The sequence below is a fragment of the Borostomias antarcticus genome, assembly GCF_949987555.1.
Source record: "Borostomias antarcticus genome assembly, chromosome: 4".
NCBI classification, from domain to species: domain Eukaryota; kingdom Metazoa; phylum Chordata; class Actinopteri; order Stomiiformes; family Stomiidae; genus Borostomias; species Borostomias antarcticus.
In genome coordinates, this window is record NC_140237.1 from 27,410,580 (window position 1) to 27,430,601 (window position 20,022).

The following is a 20,022-nucleotide window of genomic DNA, read 5'->3' on the forward strand; positions in this document are numbered from 1 at the left end:
GGGGGGGGACAAGCTGCGCTTGCACGTAGTAGAAAAGAAGTGAACCAGCTACACACACTGGGGAAGATGATTGGCTGAAATTGCGGACTGTGGGGGAAAAACAAATATGAAATGCACCTCTAGCCTTCAAATCTAAAGTCTGGGACCATTTTGGCCTTTACACCAAAGATGGGACAAAAAAAACTTGATAAAGAATATGCTATCTGCAAGAACTGTCTCATGGAAGTGAAGTACACAGGAAACACAATGAACATGCATAGCCACATTGTTCGTCATCACCCTGATCTCTGGGAGAAAACGGCTAAACTTAGCAGTGCCAAAAGTCAGACTGGACTGGATTTCAAAGCAAAGCTTCATCCTAACTGCCTGAGGACTATTACCAAGTCTATCGCTGGGTTTATCTGCAAGGACCTTCTCCCTTACAGTGTAGTCAAAAACAAAGGTTTCTGCCGAATGCTGCAAACACTGGAACCAAGATATGAAATAGTGTCAAAAATATTTCACTGAAACGGCTATTGCAGCCTTGTATGCAGATGTGACCGGTCTAGTTTAGTGTTCGTGTAGTTCTGCATTTTATTGTACTTATTTATTGGTTTATTTGTTAGGGACAATGCAGCGCACATCGTTACATACATGTTGTCGTAATAGATGTGTTGCATGAAAGGTTTCTAGCCTATTGGCTAATTTGCAACCCCAGTCCCTAGTTAGGCGATTCTCTTTCTTTTCATTGTGTATTCAGTTACAGACTGGACCTCTGCTTGGGTGACTGCTGGTTAATTTATTCTGCATTAAATAAGAATAGAATACAGCCAATGCTGTGAGTCTGGCTGGTCATTCACAGACCTGAAAGAAAGGGTGAATGAGCAGGAACAAGACCAACAACTCAACCTTGCTAGCTAGCACAGCAACTAATCACTTGATGTACAGTATTCGATAAATTACTCCATTCACCTCAGAAATACAATCCCAATGGCACTTTGCCAGTTCTATAACACAGTTATCTTATGAATTACAGTATTCACAAACACTTTTAAGAGCTTTTATGAACTTTTATGTCTTGATAAAACAAGAGCTCTATCAGCCGCTTACCTCTCCTCAGAACACTCATCCAACTGAGGAATCTGGCGCGCAACGTTGATGACATCAAAAAGTACAAAATAAATGTTTTATAAACAAATTAATAAAGCTATCAAAAACGACTCACTCTTACTTAGAAAATACAAATAGCTTAGAAAAATAATAAAACAAAATACATTTTTGTCTGGTGAAATACATAATAAATGTTATACATTTGATGCAATGACAAAGGTGGTGCTGAAAAATGTCACGACAAGTTAACTGTCTGAATTATTCATTTGTGTTGTCATGAATATGGTCAGAGAACGTGCTATTAGAATGTTTTTTTTTCTTTTTCTTTTTGTGGAATCATAATTCCATTGCTTTTTTCCAGATAACCTGAAACCATGTTGAAGTGGTTTTCCAATGAGGAGGGCGGGACAGGCCCAGGAGTAAGTATTGACAAAAAAAAAGTGTGTGTTGATGAATTTCTAATTAAAATATAAATATAAAATAGAGTAGGTACTAAAATTCAATACAAGCAGCTGTGCCATGTAGTGTAATATTCACTGTTGATTTGAAGTTACTAGGTCACATGACATGGGAGCATTTGCAACCTTTTTTTGGGTAATGCGATATCAAATTTGAATGTTTCGCATTGGTGCCAGTAAAAGAAAAATCTACAATACGATTATAAAAACATAGCTGCAAGCATCAATAGGGGGGGCAAGCATCAATAGGGGGGGCAAGCATCAATAGGGGGGGGCAAGCATCAATAGGGGGGGGGCAAGCATCAATAGGGGGGGGCAAGCATCAATAGGGGGGGGGCAAGCATCAATAGGGGGGGGGCAAGCATCAATAGGGGGGGGCAAGCATCAAGCGCATCAAAGGCATCCAGGGAAACACCATAGCCACATTTGAATCCCTACCTCAATTTAGAAAATCGGGCATACGGTTCAGGATAAAAGCACTTGCAAGTTTGACACTTTGGAGTTCAAGGTGTCGACATAGACTTGGTGACAGGGGTCATGGGACTGTCCCCAATGAGTGTGCCAAATGTGGTTTTGATACATCAAAACGCTGCTGAGATCTGACCTAATTTCCTTTGCCGCTGATTTCGATTGGCTGTTACGGGTGAACGTTTTCGAATATCAAAAATCTATGTAAAAACTTAAATGAGTCTTGGTCTGAAGATTCAAAGAAGATGTGATTAAAAAAGGCCTGTGATTAAAAAAAACTTTTCATAAAATCCAATATGGTGGACAATGCATTATGGCCGAAATGACCTCATAGGGTGTGTTGAACTCGGCCTGATCTAAGGAATCCAACAGGACATCAAATTTGAAAATCGGGCATATGGCTCAGCATAAACGCACCTCCAACTTTGACACTTTGTTGGCACTAGTGTTCGAGGTATCGACATGTGACTTGGTGACTGGTCACGGGACTGATTAGCTGTAATGGGTGAATGCTTTCAAAAATCACAAGTCCTTGTAACACTTGTAGACATTGGTCTATAGATCTACAGACTTACGGGTCAAAAGTTGCATGCATAAACGCACCTCCAACTTTGACACGTTTGTGGCGCTAGAGTGTTTGAGATGATGTCATGAGACTTGAGGACAAGAGTCAGGTGATGAATGAGTGTGCCAAAATGCATAACTTTTTACCATATGGCACTATGGGCTCCCATAGCAGAAGATGATGAGGAAGAATGAGAAAAGGTACAAACACAATGGGTGCCTCGCAGCTTCAAGCCGTTTTCGACAGCGTTTCAAGTCATGGCCTGAAGATCATAAATATTTCTCTTCAAACAGGCATCTTCCCAGATGGGAAGATGCCTTCAAAACAGCTGTTGTAAAACCGCCACTAAAGAAACACAACCTACTGTAGATGCTAATGCACTGAACAACCACAGGCTGATATCCAACCTCCCATTCCCAGTAAGATACTTGAATAGATAGTCTCAGTACAAATAAACTCCTTTCTCAAAGAAAATAATATCCTGGAGGAACTTCAATTAGGCCTTAGGACACACAGCTACACTGAAACTGCTCTTACTAGAATAAACAGCAACCTCACACTAACTGAAGCAAATAAGGTCTCAATCCGTCCTATTAGACCTAAGTGCAGCGTTTGATACGATCGACCATGACATCCTAATCAATGGCGTTGAAAGGCTGGTTGGTCTCTGATGGTGTGTTAAACTGGTTCAGAACATGCATCAGAGGGAGAAAGGTCTACGTCAGGCTTGGAGATCATGTGTCTGAGAAACATGACCCCTGCTTTGGGGTTGCACAAGGGAGCTGCCTTGGTCCTATTCTCACTATACATGCTGCCTCTCGGGGATATCATTACAGAGCACAATGTACTGTATGTTTCCACAGTTATGCGGATGACACACAACTGTACATCTCTGTTGGACCAAATGATGCTGCAGCTATAAATTTCATTACAACGTGCGGGGCGTTTGTGGCTCAGTGGTAGAGCGGGTCGTCGTAGGGTCGGCGGTTCGAATCCCGCCTCCTCCTGTCCACATGTCGAAGTGTCCTTGGGCAAGACACTGAACCCCAAAATTGCAAGTGGCGCAGTACCTTTTACTGTTGCATCACAGCAAGAGGGTCTCCGGCAGGGTGTTCCAGAGGCTGGGGGCATAAAAACTGAAGGCTGCCTACCCATGTCTCGTGGTCGTGGTCCAGGAACCGTTAATAGTTCAGTGCCAGACGACCTCAGGGTCCTACTTGGTGTATAATGTAAAAGCATGCCTGATATGTATCCAGGTGCATGACCATGGAGTGCTTTATAAACTAATAAACTCATCTTAAAATCTATTCTTAAGCTGACCAGATCCAATTTTGAGAAGTGAACTCTCCTAGCATTCTTTATTGCCTTATTAAAGGCAAAGAGATGTTCTTTAAGAATATCCTGGTGAACCTGATGTGTACTGAATGTGTACTTTTTTATAGAAGGTTATGCTCTTTAACTGTACTGTGTTAAATACGGTTGTTGTGTTTTCAAATAAAAGTTACAGATAAAGCAATGAAGTTGTCTTACTTGATATTTACCTGAGATACAATGCATAGATTTGAGAACTAGAAAATAAGATCAAAAGATCAAATGACAGGATGTTCGAGTAACAATTCATTGAACAATAGTTTGTTCTTCATAGTGCAATAATATAGCATATTATTTATATGCCTAATAGTCAGTGTTTATCTGATTTGTTTGTCATGAGTCAGATATTATTTTGTTTTACATGTATATATACAGATATGTTAATATTGTTCGCAAAAACGGCAAATAAAGTTAATTTAAAATGTAATCCGTTCTAAGTTGGCCCATGCTGCACCCCTCCACCGAGTTTTGTGAAAATCGCTCTGGTAGTTTTTGTGTAATCAAAAAGAATGAATGAACAAACCAAATAACACACCCGACTGAATATATCTCCTCCGCCACAGCAGTCGCCGAGTGTGGAGGCAAAAAAATGAAAAATCTATATGTGGCGGTCAAGATTTATTTGTGGCGACCCTGGCCTACAGTACATCTGGGCCAAATTTGGTGCTTTTGCACGAATTTGCACGGACTTAGCCTCTTATCTCCCCAAATCCCTCGACTGCTATCTTCCTCTCCTCCCAACAGGCCCCTGGCTCCCCCCAGGGGGCTGGTGGAGGCGAGGTCGTCCTGGGGGAGGTGTTGGACCGGCTGGCCCAGACAGAGCAGCTGGTCGCCCATCTGAAGGAGCTGATCCGGGAGAAAGATGCAGCTCTGTGCACCAAAGAGGAGCAGCTTAAGGTGAGGCTCAGTGTGTTTATTATATGGGTGTAACAATATTTCGTGCCACGAGCTATCGTGATGTAAAAACGTGACGATATGCATTGTAGAGATGAAAAACTGTCGCAAAATAAATATACGTAGATAGCATTATAATACTATTTGCAGTAGGCCCTACTACAGTCTATCTACCAGATTACAATACTAGCATTAGCTCTCTAACACTAAGTACAGGTCATTGTATGTATACTCTTATTGCAAACAAACAAACAAAAGCTACTACATAATCTTGGCGCTTTTCTCAGAAAAGTATTTCCCCTCTTCATATGATGTTTTTCTTGTTCTTATGTTGTATATTCATCTTTCTGGTTGTGTACCACTGCACTGATGTTTCTGATTTAGGTAATTGTACTTCACACCACAATTGTGGTCTAGAGTGAAATCAATCTAAAAATCTAAAAAATAATTAAAAAAATGGTCAAATGACTGGCAGCTACAGCTGCTAAACAAAAACTGTAAAATTAAAGTGAAATGTCCTAAATCAAATAAAGATTGAAGAAACAATATATTTACAGATGTTTTCCTTTAACGTTTTACAGAGAAATACCGCTATTTTACACCTATTTCCTAAATGAAATGATCCAATTTCTTTACTCCTGATTTGACATAGTGGCAGACACATCTCTACATCCTCATCTGATCAGATGAATGAGTAGAGTAAAAGTGCCAAATTGTCCTTCACTGAAGCTAACAGGCCTGTCTGATGACTGTCTTAAAGACTGAGAAGGAGGCTTTCGAGGCCAAGCTCTCCAAGATGCGTCTCCAGAATAAAGCCAAGGTGACCTCCCTGACCACCAAACTAGAGGAGATGAAGAAACAAGAGGCGTCCCCTACTCAGGCCGGCCAGGACTCCACCCCCAGCAAGAAGGTGAGAGACTTCCCGTTTGATCCCACCTAAATGGAATCAGGAGTGCCTTCTCCAGAGGTCCTTGGTTCCTCCTCCAGAGGTCGTGGGGGGCATAAGAAAGTCAATACACCAATTGCTGTTAAAACAAGAGTGATATTTAAAGTTTGTGAACAATGTTCAATATTTGTTATCACAATGTCACCCATCTATCATTTGAAGTTTAACATGTATCACAATCTGAATATTTTTACATGTTTGGCATGACTTGTGGGATCAAAAACACAACGTGTTGTTGTATATTCAGCTCTGCTCTGTGGTGATCCTGTGTGCTTTGCCCTCTGTGTCTCTGCAGGGGGGGAGTGAGGGAGGGGAGCAGGCCAGCCGAGGAAAGATCCTTCTCCTCAGGAAGAAGGTTGAGGAGCTGGAACATCATCTCTCCCAGAGAGACGAGGAGCTAGCCGTCAAGGTATGCCATTGAGGACTGCATGGTGTATAGAGCTGTATAATAACATGACTGCATGGTGTATAGAGCTGTATAATAACAGGACTGCATGGTGTATAGAGCTGTATAATAACAGGACTGTCAATGTCATTTTATTTCTATAGCACCATTCATACAAATCTTTACATAAAAAGATACTTTATATAAAAAGAGATGGATAAAATGCTTTACATGAAAAGAGATGGATTAAAAATAGCATATAAACACAATTGGAACAGATTTAAAAGAAACAATACAATTAAAAGAAAAAGAAAAAAAAGAAATAAAAACAATACAAATTAAGAACAGTTTGGGAGATGGAGGCATGCATACTGGGGCTGGGAGATGGATGTGTGTGTGCGTCTCTGTCTTTGTTTATGACCATCTCACTTCTCTCAGACCCTGGAGCTGAAAGCACAGTGGCAGCGGGGCCAGGAGATGGACGCCATGTTGGCCGAGAGAGATTCCAAGCTGGCAGAGAAGGAGGTCTACATCGTCCACCTGCAGACGGCCATGTCTCCCTCCGTCACACCTGCACCGGAGCAGAAGGTGAGACAGACCTCATCATCCCCATTTCTGAATTGATCAATGGCATCTTATTATTGTACGAAAGCTGTACCATCCTTATGACCTGAAACCAGGAGCTCCTTGTACTCATGGCGTCCCTGTGAACTGAACTGCATGATATGCACGCACTGACTGCAGTCTGTCCATCATGAGAAATGTTAAATTAATTGTCAGGCAGATTCAAGTGTTGCTTTAGGATTGAAGGTGAGACCCGTGTAAGCATCTTTGGCGTTAGGGTTCTGCTTCAGAAAGCTTTCTGCCTGAAAATGCTTTAGATGATAAAAACTAGACCAGGCCAAGCCTGGCTTATGGGCTGGTGCTGGCTTGTTTCTCTTCAGGACTGGTTCGTAGGATGGAACTAGCTAGCCATGCCATTGCAATAGCTGCAAACTGAAATGGCATGAAATGTAATGTCACCTGAACACATCAGTTACAATGCTTCCAACGCTAATCCAGCACAATAAGACTGCGATAGCCAGTTGGCTCACAAGCTCACATCTAGCAGCACCTCCCATAACATTAACGGTAGCTGTCGGTGGCTAACGCAGTTAGCTAATGTTACAGTGATGATTCCTGTAAAGTTAGCTATTTTTAAGTTAGCTAAGATTAACCCCAGCCACAGCCTATTCACCAAATAACCTCTCGTCTACCTAGTACTAGACTACCTCTCTAGTGCCTATTTCTGAACTAGCTCCGCCCATTTATGAACTAGCCACGCCCATTTATGAACTAACCACGCCTATTTCTGAACTAGCTCCGCCTATTTCTGAACTAGCTCCGCCCATTTCTGAACTAGCCCCACCTATTTCTGAACTAGCTCTGCACATTTCTGAACTAGCTCTGCCTATTTCTGAACTAGCTCCGCCCATTTCTGAACTAGCGCCGCCCATTTCTGAACTAGCTCCGCCCATTTCTGAACTAGCTCTGCCTATTTCTGAACTAGCTCTGCCCATTTCTGAGCTAGCTCTGCCCATTTCTGAACTAGCCCTGCCTGTTTCTGAACTAGCCCCACCTATTTCTGAACTAGCTCCGCCCATTTCTGAACTAGCTCCGCCTATTTCTGAACTAGCCATGCCTATTTCTGAACTAGCTCCGCCCAGTTCTGAACTAGCTCCGCCTATTTCTGAACTAGCTCTGCCTATTTCTGAACTAGCTCCGCCCATTTCTGAACAAGCTCCGCCTATTTCTGAACTAGCTCCGCCTATTTCTGAACTAGCTCTGCCCATTTCTGAACTAGCCCTGCCTGTTTCTGAACTAGCCCCACCTATTTCTGAACTAGCTCCGCCCATTTATGAACTAGCTCCGCCCATTTATGAACTTGCTCCGCCTATTTCTGAACTAGCTCTGCCCATTTCTGAACTAGCTCCGCCTATTTCTTGCAGTTGTCAGAAGACGGTGGACGTCTCCAGGAGCTCCAGATGTTGGTGCAGAACCTGACCAAGAAGGTGGAGGAGGGAGAGGAGCGCTACAGCCTCCTGCAGGAGCAGAAGGAGAGCCTCAGAGAGCTGCTGGTCACAGAGAAAGACCAATACGAGGAGAAGGAGAACATGTACAAGCAGAACGTATGTCCTACCAGTAAATCACAGCTTTCATACTGCTTCAGTCATATCCCCAAAAAGGTTTCACGTTGCTGGAGGAAATATAGAAACATGCTTTCAAGTATTAGTAATAATATTGCACTATTCAAATAAAATACACGTTCATTCTGTATGTTACATTTCAGATCCAGACGTTTAAAGACATCATTCTACAGAAAGACAACAAATTAATGGACGTAAACCAGAGGCATGAACAAGAGCTCTTCAAGCTGGCTGCTAAATCTGACGCAAGTGCTGATCTTGATCAGGTAAGCTAGACACTACAAAATGTATTGAAATGTTATAATTGCTACCGCAATGTTGTCTTCAAGAATTGGATGTTGTAAGAAATAGTTGTAAGGGTTTCTTCAGTTTGGGTTAAATTAATCTATTTAATGAGAAATCTATTGTTTGAGCTCATTTCAAATGTAAATAAGAATATTTTAAAATAGTTCAATATTAAGAGGAATAGGGTTAGACTTTAGTATTCATCCAAAAACTAAATTGCTTGTGGCTGGTTGTTTACAAATACTCAAATTCAAGGCAACAATTATTTACAATTACAAATGAGTACTGTATGTACTGTAATCGAGCCAGGTGTTTTGTTTCCCCAGCTCCTAAAGGCTCTGAAGCAGAAGCTGCATGAGAAGGAGGAGGTGCTGCTGGGTAAAGGGCAGGTGATCGATGTCCTTCAAGGAGAGGTGGATGGCAGAGACCAGCAGATAAAGGTCAGTGGCACCATTTCTGATTTAATAAAGACGAGCTCTATTGAAAACACTGTTAGGTTGCTCATTTTTTGTCTCATCTCTGAAGGGGCTGGAGAGGCAGGGATTATGTTTTCGATCTGTCGTCCGCCCAGTGGGTGGGTACAGCCTTGAAAATGTTAATGATTTTGGCCAATGAAATCGCAATGGGAGGGTGCTGCCTCCAAAGTTAACGCATTGGACAGGTGCAGCCTCTAGTTGCGTTGGACAGGTGCAGCCTCTAGCTGCGTTGGGCAGGTGCAGCCTCTAGCTGCGTTGGGCAGGTGTAGCCTCTAGGTGCGTTGGGCAGGTGTAGCCTCTAGGTGCGTTGGGCAGGTGCAGCCTCTAGTTGCGTTGGGCAGGTGCAGCCTCTAGTTGCGTTGGATAGGTGCAGCCTCTAGTTGCATAGGGCAGATGCAGCCTCTAGTTGCGTTGGACAGGTGTAGCCTCTAGTTGCATTGGACAGGTGTAGCCTCTAGTTGCGTTGGGCAGGTGCAGCCTCTAGCTGCGTTGGGCAGGTGCAGCCTCTAGTTGCGTTTGGCAGGTGCAGCCTCTAGTTGCGTTGGACAGGTGCAGCCTCTAGCTGCGTTGGGCAGGTGCAGCCTCTAGCTGCGTTGGGCAGGTGTAGCCTCTAGGTGCGTTGGGCAGGTGTAGCCTCTAGGTGCGTTGGGCAGGTGTAGCCTCTAGTTGCGTTGGGCAGGTGCAGCCTCTAGTTGCGTTGGGCAGGTGCAGCCTCTAGTTGCGTTGGATAGGTGCAGCCTCTAGTTGCATAGGGCAGATGCAGCCTCTAGTTGCGTTGGACAGGTGTAGCCTCTAGTTGCATTGGACAGGTGTAGCCTCTAGTTGCGTTGGGCAGGTGCAGCCTCTAGTTGAGTTGGGCAGGTGCAGCCTCTAGCTGCATTGGGCAGGTGCAGCCTCTAGTTGCGTTGGACAGGTGCAGCCTCTAGTTGCGTTGGACAGGTGCAGCCTCTAGTTGCGTTGGGCAGGTGTAGCCTCTAGTTGCGTTGGACAGGTGTAGCCTCTAGTTGCGTTGGGCAGGTGCGGCCTCTAGCTGCGTTGGGCAGGTGCAGCCTCTAGTTGTGTTGGGCAGGAGCAGCCTCTAGTTGCGTTTGGCAGGTGCAGCCTCTAGTTGCGTTGGGCAGGTGCAGCCTCTAGTTGCGTTGGACAAGTGCAGCCTCTAGTTGCGTTGGACAGGTGTAGCCTCTAGTTGCGTTGGGCAGGTGTAGCCTCTAGGTGCGTTGGACAGGTGTAGCCTCTAGTTGCGTTGGGCAGGTGCGGCCTCTAGCTGCGTTGGGCAGGTGCAGCCTCTAGTTGTGTTGGGCAGGAGCAGCCTCTAGTTGCGTTTGGCAGGTGCAGCCTCTAGTTGCGTTGGGCAGGTGCAGCCTCTAGTTGCGTTGGACAAGTGCAGCCTCTAGTTGCGTTGGGCAGGTGTAGCCTCTAGCTGCGTTGGACAGGTGCAGCCTCTAGCTGCGTTGGGCAGGTGCAGCCTCTAGCTGCGTTGGACAGGTGCAGCCTCTAGTTGCGTTGGGCAGGTGCAGCCTCTAGTTGCGTTGGACAGGTGTAGCCTCTAGTTGCGTTGGACAGGTGTAGCCTCTAGTTGCGTTGGGCAGGTGCAGCCTCTAGCTGCGTTGGACAGGTGTAGCCTCTAGTTGCGTTGGGCAGGTGTAGCCTCTAGCTGCGTTGGGCAGGTGTAGCCTCTAGTTGCGTTGGACAGGTGTAGCCTCTAGTTGCGTTGGACAGGTGTAGCCTCTAGTTGCGTTGGGCAGGTGCAGCCTCTAGCTGCGTTGGGCAGGTGCAGCCTCTAGCTGCGTTGGGCAGGTGTAGCCTCTAGCTGCGTTGGGCAGGTGCAGCCTCTAGCTGCGTTGGGCAGGTGCAGCCTCTAGTTGCGTTGGGCAGGTGCAGCCTCTAGCTGCGTTGGGCAGGTGCAGCCTCTAGCTGCGTTGGGCAGGTGTAGCCTCTAGCTGCGTTGGGCAGGTGCAGCCTCTAGCTGCGTTGAGCAGGTGCAGCCTGTTGGGTTTAGCTTGGAAGAGTGGAGTCTGAAGGTCAAGGTCAAAGGGTAGGTACCTCGATAAGAACAAGAAACCTAAACAAAGTTTGTAGGGATGCCATTAAGAGTCACTAAGAGGCCAGATTTGCTGCAGGATATTGGTCGTGCCCTCATTGTTGACTTTGACACCGATACGCCTACTTCCTGGGGAGTGTTCTTGATCGGGCCAACTGTTGTGAAAGGGTCTTTCTTCACAGGGAAGTAGTTCTTCTGTCATCCACCACCGTTGTTTTCCGTGGTCCTCCGGGTCTTTTGGTATTGCTGAGCTCACCAGTGCGTTCTTTCTTTTTAAGGATGTACTCCAGCCAAAAACGACCAACAAGAAAACTACTTTCCCTATGTGCTCCCCACTTGGATCAACGTTTAGGAATATCATTCATTGAAAAACACCCATGTTGTCCAGTCAGATCCATAGCTCAAGTCAGTGGGGTTGAGATCAGTAAAGTGGTGGAATAATGACCCCAGCCGCTGAGGCGCGCATGTGGGCATGTGGGTGGGGGTCTGGATGGGCATTTTGTATCACCATAGCTCGAAAACAAATAACCCTATGATGTTCATACATGGTACATATGAACCCTGAACCTGATTAGATTTTGGACTGGACCTGAATTACAGGGCAGATCCACAAATTATTTTCCTTTTGTTCTAAAAGTATAATGTCTGTTGTGGGTGGGCTCAGTAACATGCTGAGTAAAGTCCATAGAGTTCAAGAGGTTAATGAATAGGGCTGGGTTAAAAAAATTGATTAATCAATTCTGAATCGATTCTGAATCAAATGATTCAGAATCGATTCATGAATCCCAAAATCGATCTTTTATTTAATGAATGAATGAAAAAATTAAGGAATGAATAGTTAATTCATTCATTCAATGATTCATTCATTTTTGGAAATCAGTATCGATACCCAGCCCTAGTATTGATGTGTTGTTGCATAAATTGGCAGTCATGTAATTAAGGTTACAGCAAAAAAAAAAAAAAAAAGGTTTTAGTAACACTAACCGAATCGATATCGAATCGAATCGAATTGAATCGTGATAATCAATTCTGAACCTTGTGAATCGGAATCTAATCGATTCTTGAAATTCGAATCGATACCCAGCCCTATTAATGAATATTGTCCCTCAACTCAGGAGCTGGTGGAGCGGGCGCGGAGGCTGCAGGTGGAGCGGGAGAGTCTGCATTCCAAGCTTGAAGCAGAGAAGCATGTGATGCGGGCGCAGATACGCGACCTGATGGAAAAGCAACAGGCTGAGCTGCGTCACGTCGCTGACAAGCATCAGACTGAGCTGACTGAGAGGGAGACGGCCCTCCGTGGTCAGCTGGGGGAGCAGAGGAGGGCTCCCTCCACAGCCCGGCCCTCACAGACAGCCACCCTGGAGGAGGGGCGAGGGGGAGACACCTCTGTGGATTCAGGCGTAGCCCAAAGGATAGCAGAGCTTGAAGGTAGGCAGGAGATCATGGCACCACAATTGGGTGAATAAGTACTAGATGTGAATCATTATTGCCCTCCGAGCTTTCAGCTGTGCTGTCTTCATGCTTCTTAGATTACGTCTCCTCACTCTCTCTCTCTCTCTCTTTCTCTCTCTCTTTCTCTCCATTTGTGTCTTTTATCTCTTTTCTCTTTTTCTCTTTCTTTACAGCGCTAATTATATCTAAAACTGAGGAGGCCAGTAAATCAGAGGCCAAGTTCCTGAAGATGAAAGCATGGTCCAAATCACGTATCAGACAGCTTGAAGACGAGCTTAGGAAAAACCAGGTGAGACAAATATTTAACAAATACTGTACATAGGTGTATTTGGATGGTAACTACAATATAAATGTAGCTGTGATAGTCCGTCAAATAAAAATATTAATCACTTTGGAGTAAGTGTGTGTTAACTTGATGAAATTCAGATAAGTATCAGGCAACCCCGAAATCAAAAGCTGAAAAAAATTCAGCATTGACCTGAGGGGGTTAATGTTTGATGGAAGAGATATGCAATATGTTCATTTGACCCATTTAGTTAATTGAATGTCTAATTACAGATTTGAAGATGCATTAGAACTTGCTTATTTGTGTCTTGTTGTTTGACCCCGCCAGTCTGGAGGCGCTTCCCCTGACGTGACGCTCTGCACCCGCATCACCGACCTGGAGGAGGAGAGAGAGGAGATCCTCTGGAAGCTGGAACAGTACGAGGAGGTCAAGGCCAAGAACGGTAAAGCTGCTGAAATGCAGCGGCACATGTGTACTAGGGCTGTAGCTCAGCTGGTAGAGCGGGTCGTTCAATGATCGAAGGGTCAGCGGTTCGAATCCCAGCTCCGACTGTCCACATGTCGAAGTGTCCTTGAGCAAGACACCTAACCCCAAATTGCTCCCAATGAGCAGGTTAGCACCTTGCATGGCAGCTGCCGCCATTGGTGTGTGAATGTGTGTGTGAATGTGTGTGTGAATGGGTGAATGAGAGGCCATTGTAAAGCGCTTTGAGTGCCGCTAAGGTGGAAAAGCGCTATATAAGTGCAGTCCATTTACCATTTACTGGACATTAACAAACATGTTACCTGCTAAAGATAGTGTGCGTCATACTTTCATTAAGCCTACTGCCCTCTGTTATAAATACAATCAAAGGGCATTGTGTGTATCTAAGAACGACTAACAGCTGTAATATAAGTTGATGACACGGAGAGTCGTGTGTGTGTTTGCAGATCTGCTGGAAGCCAAGCTGGTGGTGTACGAGGAGCAGCAGAGGACGATGCAAGCGGATCTGGAGCAAGTCACCAAGAGGGCGGCCTCTCAGGTGGGTGTTCACCATGGGGTCAGGGGTCAGGCAAGCACACTAGTCCCTCTCAGGTGGGTGTTCACCATGGGGCCAGACAAGCACACTAGTCCCTCTCAGGTGGGTGTTCACCATGGGGCCAGACAAGCACACTAGTCCCTCTCAGGTGGGTGTTCACCATGGGGTCAGGGGTCAGACAAGCACACTAGTCCCTCTCAGGTGGGTGTTCACCATGGGGTCAGGGGTCAGGCAAGCACACTAGTCCCTCTCAGGTGGGTGTTCACCATGGGGTCAGACAAGCACACTAGTCCCTCTCAGGTGGGTGTTCACCATGGGGTCAGGGGTCAGACAAGCACACTAGTCCCTCTCAGGTGGGTGTTCACCATGGGGTCAGACAAGCACACTAGTCCCTCTCAGGTGGGTGTTCACCATGGGGTCAGACAAGCACACTAGTCCCTCTCAGGTGGGTGTTCACCATGGGGTCAGGGGTCAGACAAGCACACTAGTCCCTCTCAGGTGGGTGTTCACCATGGGGTCAGGGGTCAGGCAAGCACACTAGTCCCTCTCAGGTGGGTGTTCACCATGGGGTCAGGGGTCAGGCAAGCACACTAGTCCCTCTCAGGTGGGTGTTCACCATGGGGTCACGGGTCAGGCAAGCACACTAGTCCCTCTCAGGTGGGTGTTCACCATGGGGTCAGACAAGCACACTAGTCCCTAGTCCCACACTAGTCCCTCTCAGGTGGGCGTTCACCATTGGTAAAGGGAGCGTGTGTGATGTGCAGGGGGCATGTCATGCAGACAGAGGAGGGATGTTGACGTTAGGGTACTGCTTCAGAAAGCTTTCTGCCTGAAAATGCGTTGACACGTAAAGAGAGTTCAGAGAACAATGTGAAGGACACAGATGTGCAGAATTGGGTGCAAGAAATGAAGTGTTGAGCCTGAGTCTCCCTGATTCAGCCTCAGAGGTCATCAGAGTTAAGAGGAGCGTCTGAAAAGGAGAAAGATTTGGGCCCGTCTGTGGGAGGGGGGGTAGAAGCTGCGTCAGCACACCCATCACAACAGCAGAATAAAGCGTGGGTAGACCTCGGGAGTAGTCACCTTACCGGCTTCACATTCCTTCCTGAGTGTTTCACAGAAGCGTCTAAGTTTGAAACACTCGTTGCCATGTCTGTTTACCATGTTTAATGCAAACAATTTGAAACGTTCTTCAAAAGCCAAAAGTAAAATGTCCTTGTTGCACCTAAATGATTAGTGTGCTATTGTGGACATTTAGCCCTATTTCTGATATGTCTAACATCAATCTGAAATATAGAGACCATGATTTCACTGATCGCTCAAGCAATGAGCAAGATGGAGGTTTTCAACTCAAATTTCTTTACAATAGAAGTGGCTGGGGCACTTTAATGTGTATCTTTTTCAGACACGGTAAGCTCATGGTTTTATATTGCTTGGCCGACCTGATAAATGTAGGCTACTTGCTAACCGAATGTTGAAACAACAGCTACATTTGAACTGGAACTATTTCCCCGACCGTCACTGTGTTGCACTGTAAACTTCCACTTTGTCGCATTGTACCGACGGGCGAGCCGGAGAGAGAGTTACCTCATCGTACAAACACAGAACAAGACTAGGGAGTTCCCAAGTGGCCTTCAGCAGGATTATTGGTAACGGGATATATCATTAATAACAGCAATGGTGCGAGAACGTGCAGTCCCCTGTTGTGGGAACAAAGTGAATGCAACATCAATACACATCACTGTTCATAGGCTTCCGTTGTCAGACCCAGACCGATTGAAACTTTGACTTGATCTTGTTCTGGGGATCAACATTTAAACACTCCAACCCAAGTGCTCCGTAGGTCAGACTTGCAGGTTTGTGGAGAGCATTTTGACAAAAAGGATTTTACTAGCGGTAACATGATGTGAATCTCCTTAGTGATTTGATCCAGTAGCTAATGGCAGGGTTGTTGTTTATTATTACTCAACTCTCCCTTTTTTTAGCTTAAAATGCTCTGATCATAACGTTACATTTTTGTAGGTTGTTAGCTGTATCTCTTAATCTATATGGGCCGGGCCGTGCCAATATCTAAATATATTAGACTCTATATATACCCTGGCTTTCCTACTGAGACCAACTTAACTTTCTCTGTGTGTTTGAGTGAGTTGTGTTTGAGTGAGTTTGTGTAGGGATGTTTGAGTGAGTTTGTGTAGGGATGTTTGAGTGAGTTTGTGTTTGAGTGAGTTTGTGTAGGGATGTTTGAGTGAGTTTGTGTAGGGATGTTTGAGTGAGTTTGTGTAGGGATGTTTGAGTGAGTTTGTGTAGGGATGTTTGAGTGAGTTTGTGTAGGGATGTTTGAGTGAGTTTGTGTAGGGATGTTTGAGTGAGTTTGTGTAGGGATGTTTGAGTGAGTTTGTGTAGGGATGTACAGGGTTGTTGGCAGACGGGCCTCAGTGGTCCTTGGACTCATGCCAACCAACAGGAGGAGGATTTTAGACTTATGAATCATCCCTTTCTTGTCCCCTAGGGGCGTATGGTGGGCCTGCCCACACAGCGTGCGAGTAGGTGCCCCTCTCGTGAGGGCTTTGGCCTTCCTGCAACAACATTTCACCTGAACATCTTCAGACTCACCACTCCTGGGCCCAAACAGTAACCTCTAGACGCACCTCCCCTGCTTGGGGACCAGGGTGATGACAGCTAGTAAAGACCTCCATCACTATCACCTCCCCTGCCTGGGGACCAGGGTGATGACAGCTAGTATAGTCCTCCATCACTATCACCTCCCCTGCCTGGAGAACAGGGCGATGACAGCTAGTATAGACCTCCATCACTATCACCTCCCCTGCCTGGGGACCAGGGTGATGACAGCTAGTATAGTCCTCCATCACTATCACCTCCCCTGCCTGGGAACCAGGGTGATGACAGCTAGTATAGTCCTCCATCACTATCACCTCCCCTGCCTGGAGAACAGGGCGATGACAGCTAGTATAGTCCTCCATCACTATCACCTCCCCTGCCTGGGGACCAGGGTGATGACAGCTAGTAAAGACCTCCATCACTATCACCTCCCCTGCCTGGGGACCAGGGTGATGACAGCTAGCATAGTCCTCCATCACTATCGGCCATTTGGCCTTCAGGACCGGCCCGTCCAGCATGGACACTGGACTTTATTATAACAACATAAACACTATTCGTTTCTCCAGTCGTATGGGCTGGACTATTCAAGCTCAATTTATTATTTACAGGCGCAGACCATTCCATGGCCACTAGGGGTCACCATGCTACCACACATGCCTTCTCAGTTTTGTTATCATCTCATCCCATAGCCTCATTCATGTATAGTCGGCTCATGTCACGTAAATTATCTGTCCTCTGCAGCAGACCAGATAATACTCTTCATTTGTACTCATTCACTCAGGTATGGCATTCACGTACATTGGCTCATTCATGTAAATTATCTGTCTCATATAGACCAGATAATCATTCTTATTTATTCACACTAAGTATACTTATTCATACATACGGGTATAGCCCATTCACGTACATTGGCTCATTCACACAAAATATCTGCATCATGCATTAACATTCATCCATCACAGATATGCTTAATCATTCACTTGGGTATGGCCCATTCTCGTACATTATCTGGCTCATATAGACCAGATAATCATGCATACTTATTCATTCACACTAAGAATACTTATTCATTCATATGGGTAGCCCTTTCACGTACATTGGCTCATACAAAATATCTGCCTGATATAGTAGATAATCACTCATTCTTTGTCATTCATTCAGGTAATAGCCCATTCATGCATCTTTGGCTCATTCACACCGGGTCATCTCTGGCTGGTTGGGTCGTTCACACTCATTCATATCCTCCCCTGTCACAAACTTCTACCCCAATGATGTTTCTCTCAAGCATTTATAGACACTGTTAAATAAGATTACTCTCTCATGACCCAGTTTCGAATTAGCCTGTATTCGGGTCATCATTGTATATATATTTTGCCAATTCTCTCATCTGCCTCACCTGTGGTCGTTAAGTTATTAGTTTGTAGGTTCTTTTTACTGGTAACCTCTTTGGCAATGCTTACTGCTTTAAGGCGGCTGCAAAACCATGTCTGGGTGACAATAGTGGCTAAATAACAACACAAGACTACTGTTTCAAAATAAAATAATAGGCTAGGCCTACAGTTATTTTACAGCACAGCAGTGGAAGCCAGTCTACACAAAGTAATATAATAGAAATGATAATTGCAAAATAATATAATTTATTAACGGTTCTTCTAACCACTGAGAGATGACTACTAAACAAAAAAAATCAACAAAATAATAGCCACCAGCTCAGTCTCATTAAGGCCTAGGCGGCAAAAAAAGATGACCAGATCCACATGGGCGAGAGGTAATGTTTTCGGTGGCGTTTGTTGGTGCGTGCCGTTTCTTGGTTTGTTTGCAGGATTACGCAAAAACTACCTGACCGATATTCATGAAACTCGGTGGAGGGGTGTAGCATGGGCCACCTTAGAACCCATTAAACTTTGGAGCGGATCTGAATCCCAGGGCGGGTCCACAAGCTGCCCAAACATGGCCGACCATTCACCTCCATTCATTTTTTGGACTTGAGCGAAATATCTCAACATGGGAAGGTCAGAGACATGTTTTTTGTGTTTTTTTTTTAAAGATATTTTTTAGGGCTTTTCAGCTTTAATGTTATAGGACAGTGTAGAGAGACAGGAAATGTGTGAGAGAGAGGGGAGGACATGCGGCACAGGACCGGAGCCGGGAATCGAACCCAGGTCTGCCGCGCGAAGGACTAGCCTTCATATGGTGCGCGCCTTACCCGGTGAGCTACCGGGGCGCCCCAGACATGGGGTTTTTAATGTACAGTAAGGAGACAGAACATTCTCTCCTGCCTGATGCCCCTCCGCTCCCTTTTCAACCCCTAGGCCAGTGAGTCGGGCAGCGCCGATGACACCCAGAGCCAGGTGCTGGAGTGGCAGGAGATGCTGTCGGAGGCTGTGACGGCCAGGGACCGGGCCAAGGAGGAGAAGGCCACCATGGTGCTCCGCCTCAGCCACATGGAGGAGGAGAGAGAGGGTAAGAGCTCCACTAAGGGGTGACACAACACACGCTGACACCAAACTGTCTACATTCATAGTTAATAAGACTATATAAGAGGAAAGAGAGGGTAAGTGCACTACGGGAGGGTGACATCATGTTCAATGTCAAACCACCAATCCTTATAGCCATGGCTGAGAGGAGGGAGGGTGTGCTTTCTGAAGTGTCTTCCATGATCTTGAATTGAGTTGGACAAAAGTCCTTATCTCTTTGATTTGAAAACAAAAGTAGTTTTCTGTTTTTAAGTTGAAATGGCGTGAGTTCCTGCTCTCGGGCACGACCTTGCCTGACTCCTTTGTCTTAATTTTGTTGTTTCTTCCCCACCACCACTACCGTGAGCAATGGACTTTGCCCTGCCCCACCCCCATCTGCCCCACCCCCACCCCAACCTGCCTCCACTCATCCTCTCTGCTCCTGGCATTGGAACAGCCACTGAGAACAAGTTTCCCATCAGTTTTGTGCATGCAGGCTCCTCCCCCTGACTCCCCTCCACTGGTCTAACTGTGCTGTACTGTCTGCAGTTTCCCACGATGCTTTGCTCTATCAGGATAAACTGCTGGCAGCACAGAGGTGGCCTTTGCTTCAGAGTCCTCCATGTTTGTGTGTCTCTTCTGTTCAGAGTCCTCCATGTTTGTGTCTCTCTTCTGTTCAGAGTCCTCCATGTTTGTGTCTCTCTTCTGTTCAGAGTCCTCCATGTTTGTGTATCTCTTCTGTTTAGAGTCCTCCATGGTTGTGTCTCTCTTCTGTTCAGAGTCCTCCATGGTTGTGTCTCTCTTCTGTTTAGAGTCCTCCATGGTTGTGTCTCTCTTCTGTTCAGAGTCCTCCATGGTTGTGTCTCTCTTCTGTTCAGAGTCCTCCATGGTTGTGTCTCTCTTCTGTTCAGAGTCCTCCATGGTTGTGTCTCTCTTCTGTTCAGAGTCCTCCATGTTTGTGTCTCTCTTCTGTTCAGAGTCCTCCATGTTTGTGTATCTCTTCTGTTTAGAGTCCTCCATGGTTGTGTCT

General features: G+C 45.7%; 1 protein-coding gene across 1 annotated transcript in view; it reads left to right on the top strand.

Moving 5' to 3' along the window:
- Window positions 1-1,463: 1,463 nt before the first annotated feature.
- LOC311308452 (uncharacterized protein) overlaps window positions 1,464-20,022 on the top strand; it is a gene marked incomplete at its 5' end in the record, with an annotated part of 49,395 nt that continues 30,836 nt past the window's right edge. The window contains 13 exons of the mRNA XM_084437411.1: window positions 1,464-1,508; window positions 4,696-4,848; window positions 5,606-5,755; window positions 6,087-6,200; window positions 6,615-6,764; window positions 8,165-8,344; window positions 8,506-8,628; window positions 8,974-9,087; window positions 12,280-12,592; window positions 12,790-12,905; window positions 13,230-13,344; window positions 13,832-13,923; window positions 18,849-18,999. Of these exons, the coding sequence (XP_084293537.1) occupies window positions 1,464-1,508; window positions 4,696-4,848; window positions 5,606-5,755; window positions 6,087-6,200; window positions 6,615-6,764; window positions 8,165-8,344; window positions 8,506-8,628; window positions 8,974-9,087; window positions 12,280-12,592; window positions 12,790-12,905; window positions 13,230-13,344; window positions 13,832-13,923; window positions 18,849-18,999 (1,816 nt within the window). The remainder of the gene's footprint in view (window positions 1,509-4,695; window positions 4,849-5,605; window positions 5,756-6,086; window positions 6,201-6,614; window positions 6,765-8,164; window positions 8,345-8,505; window positions 8,629-8,973; window positions 9,088-12,279; window positions 12,593-12,789; window positions 12,906-13,229; window positions 13,345-13,831; window positions 13,924-18,848; window positions 19,000-20,022) is intronic.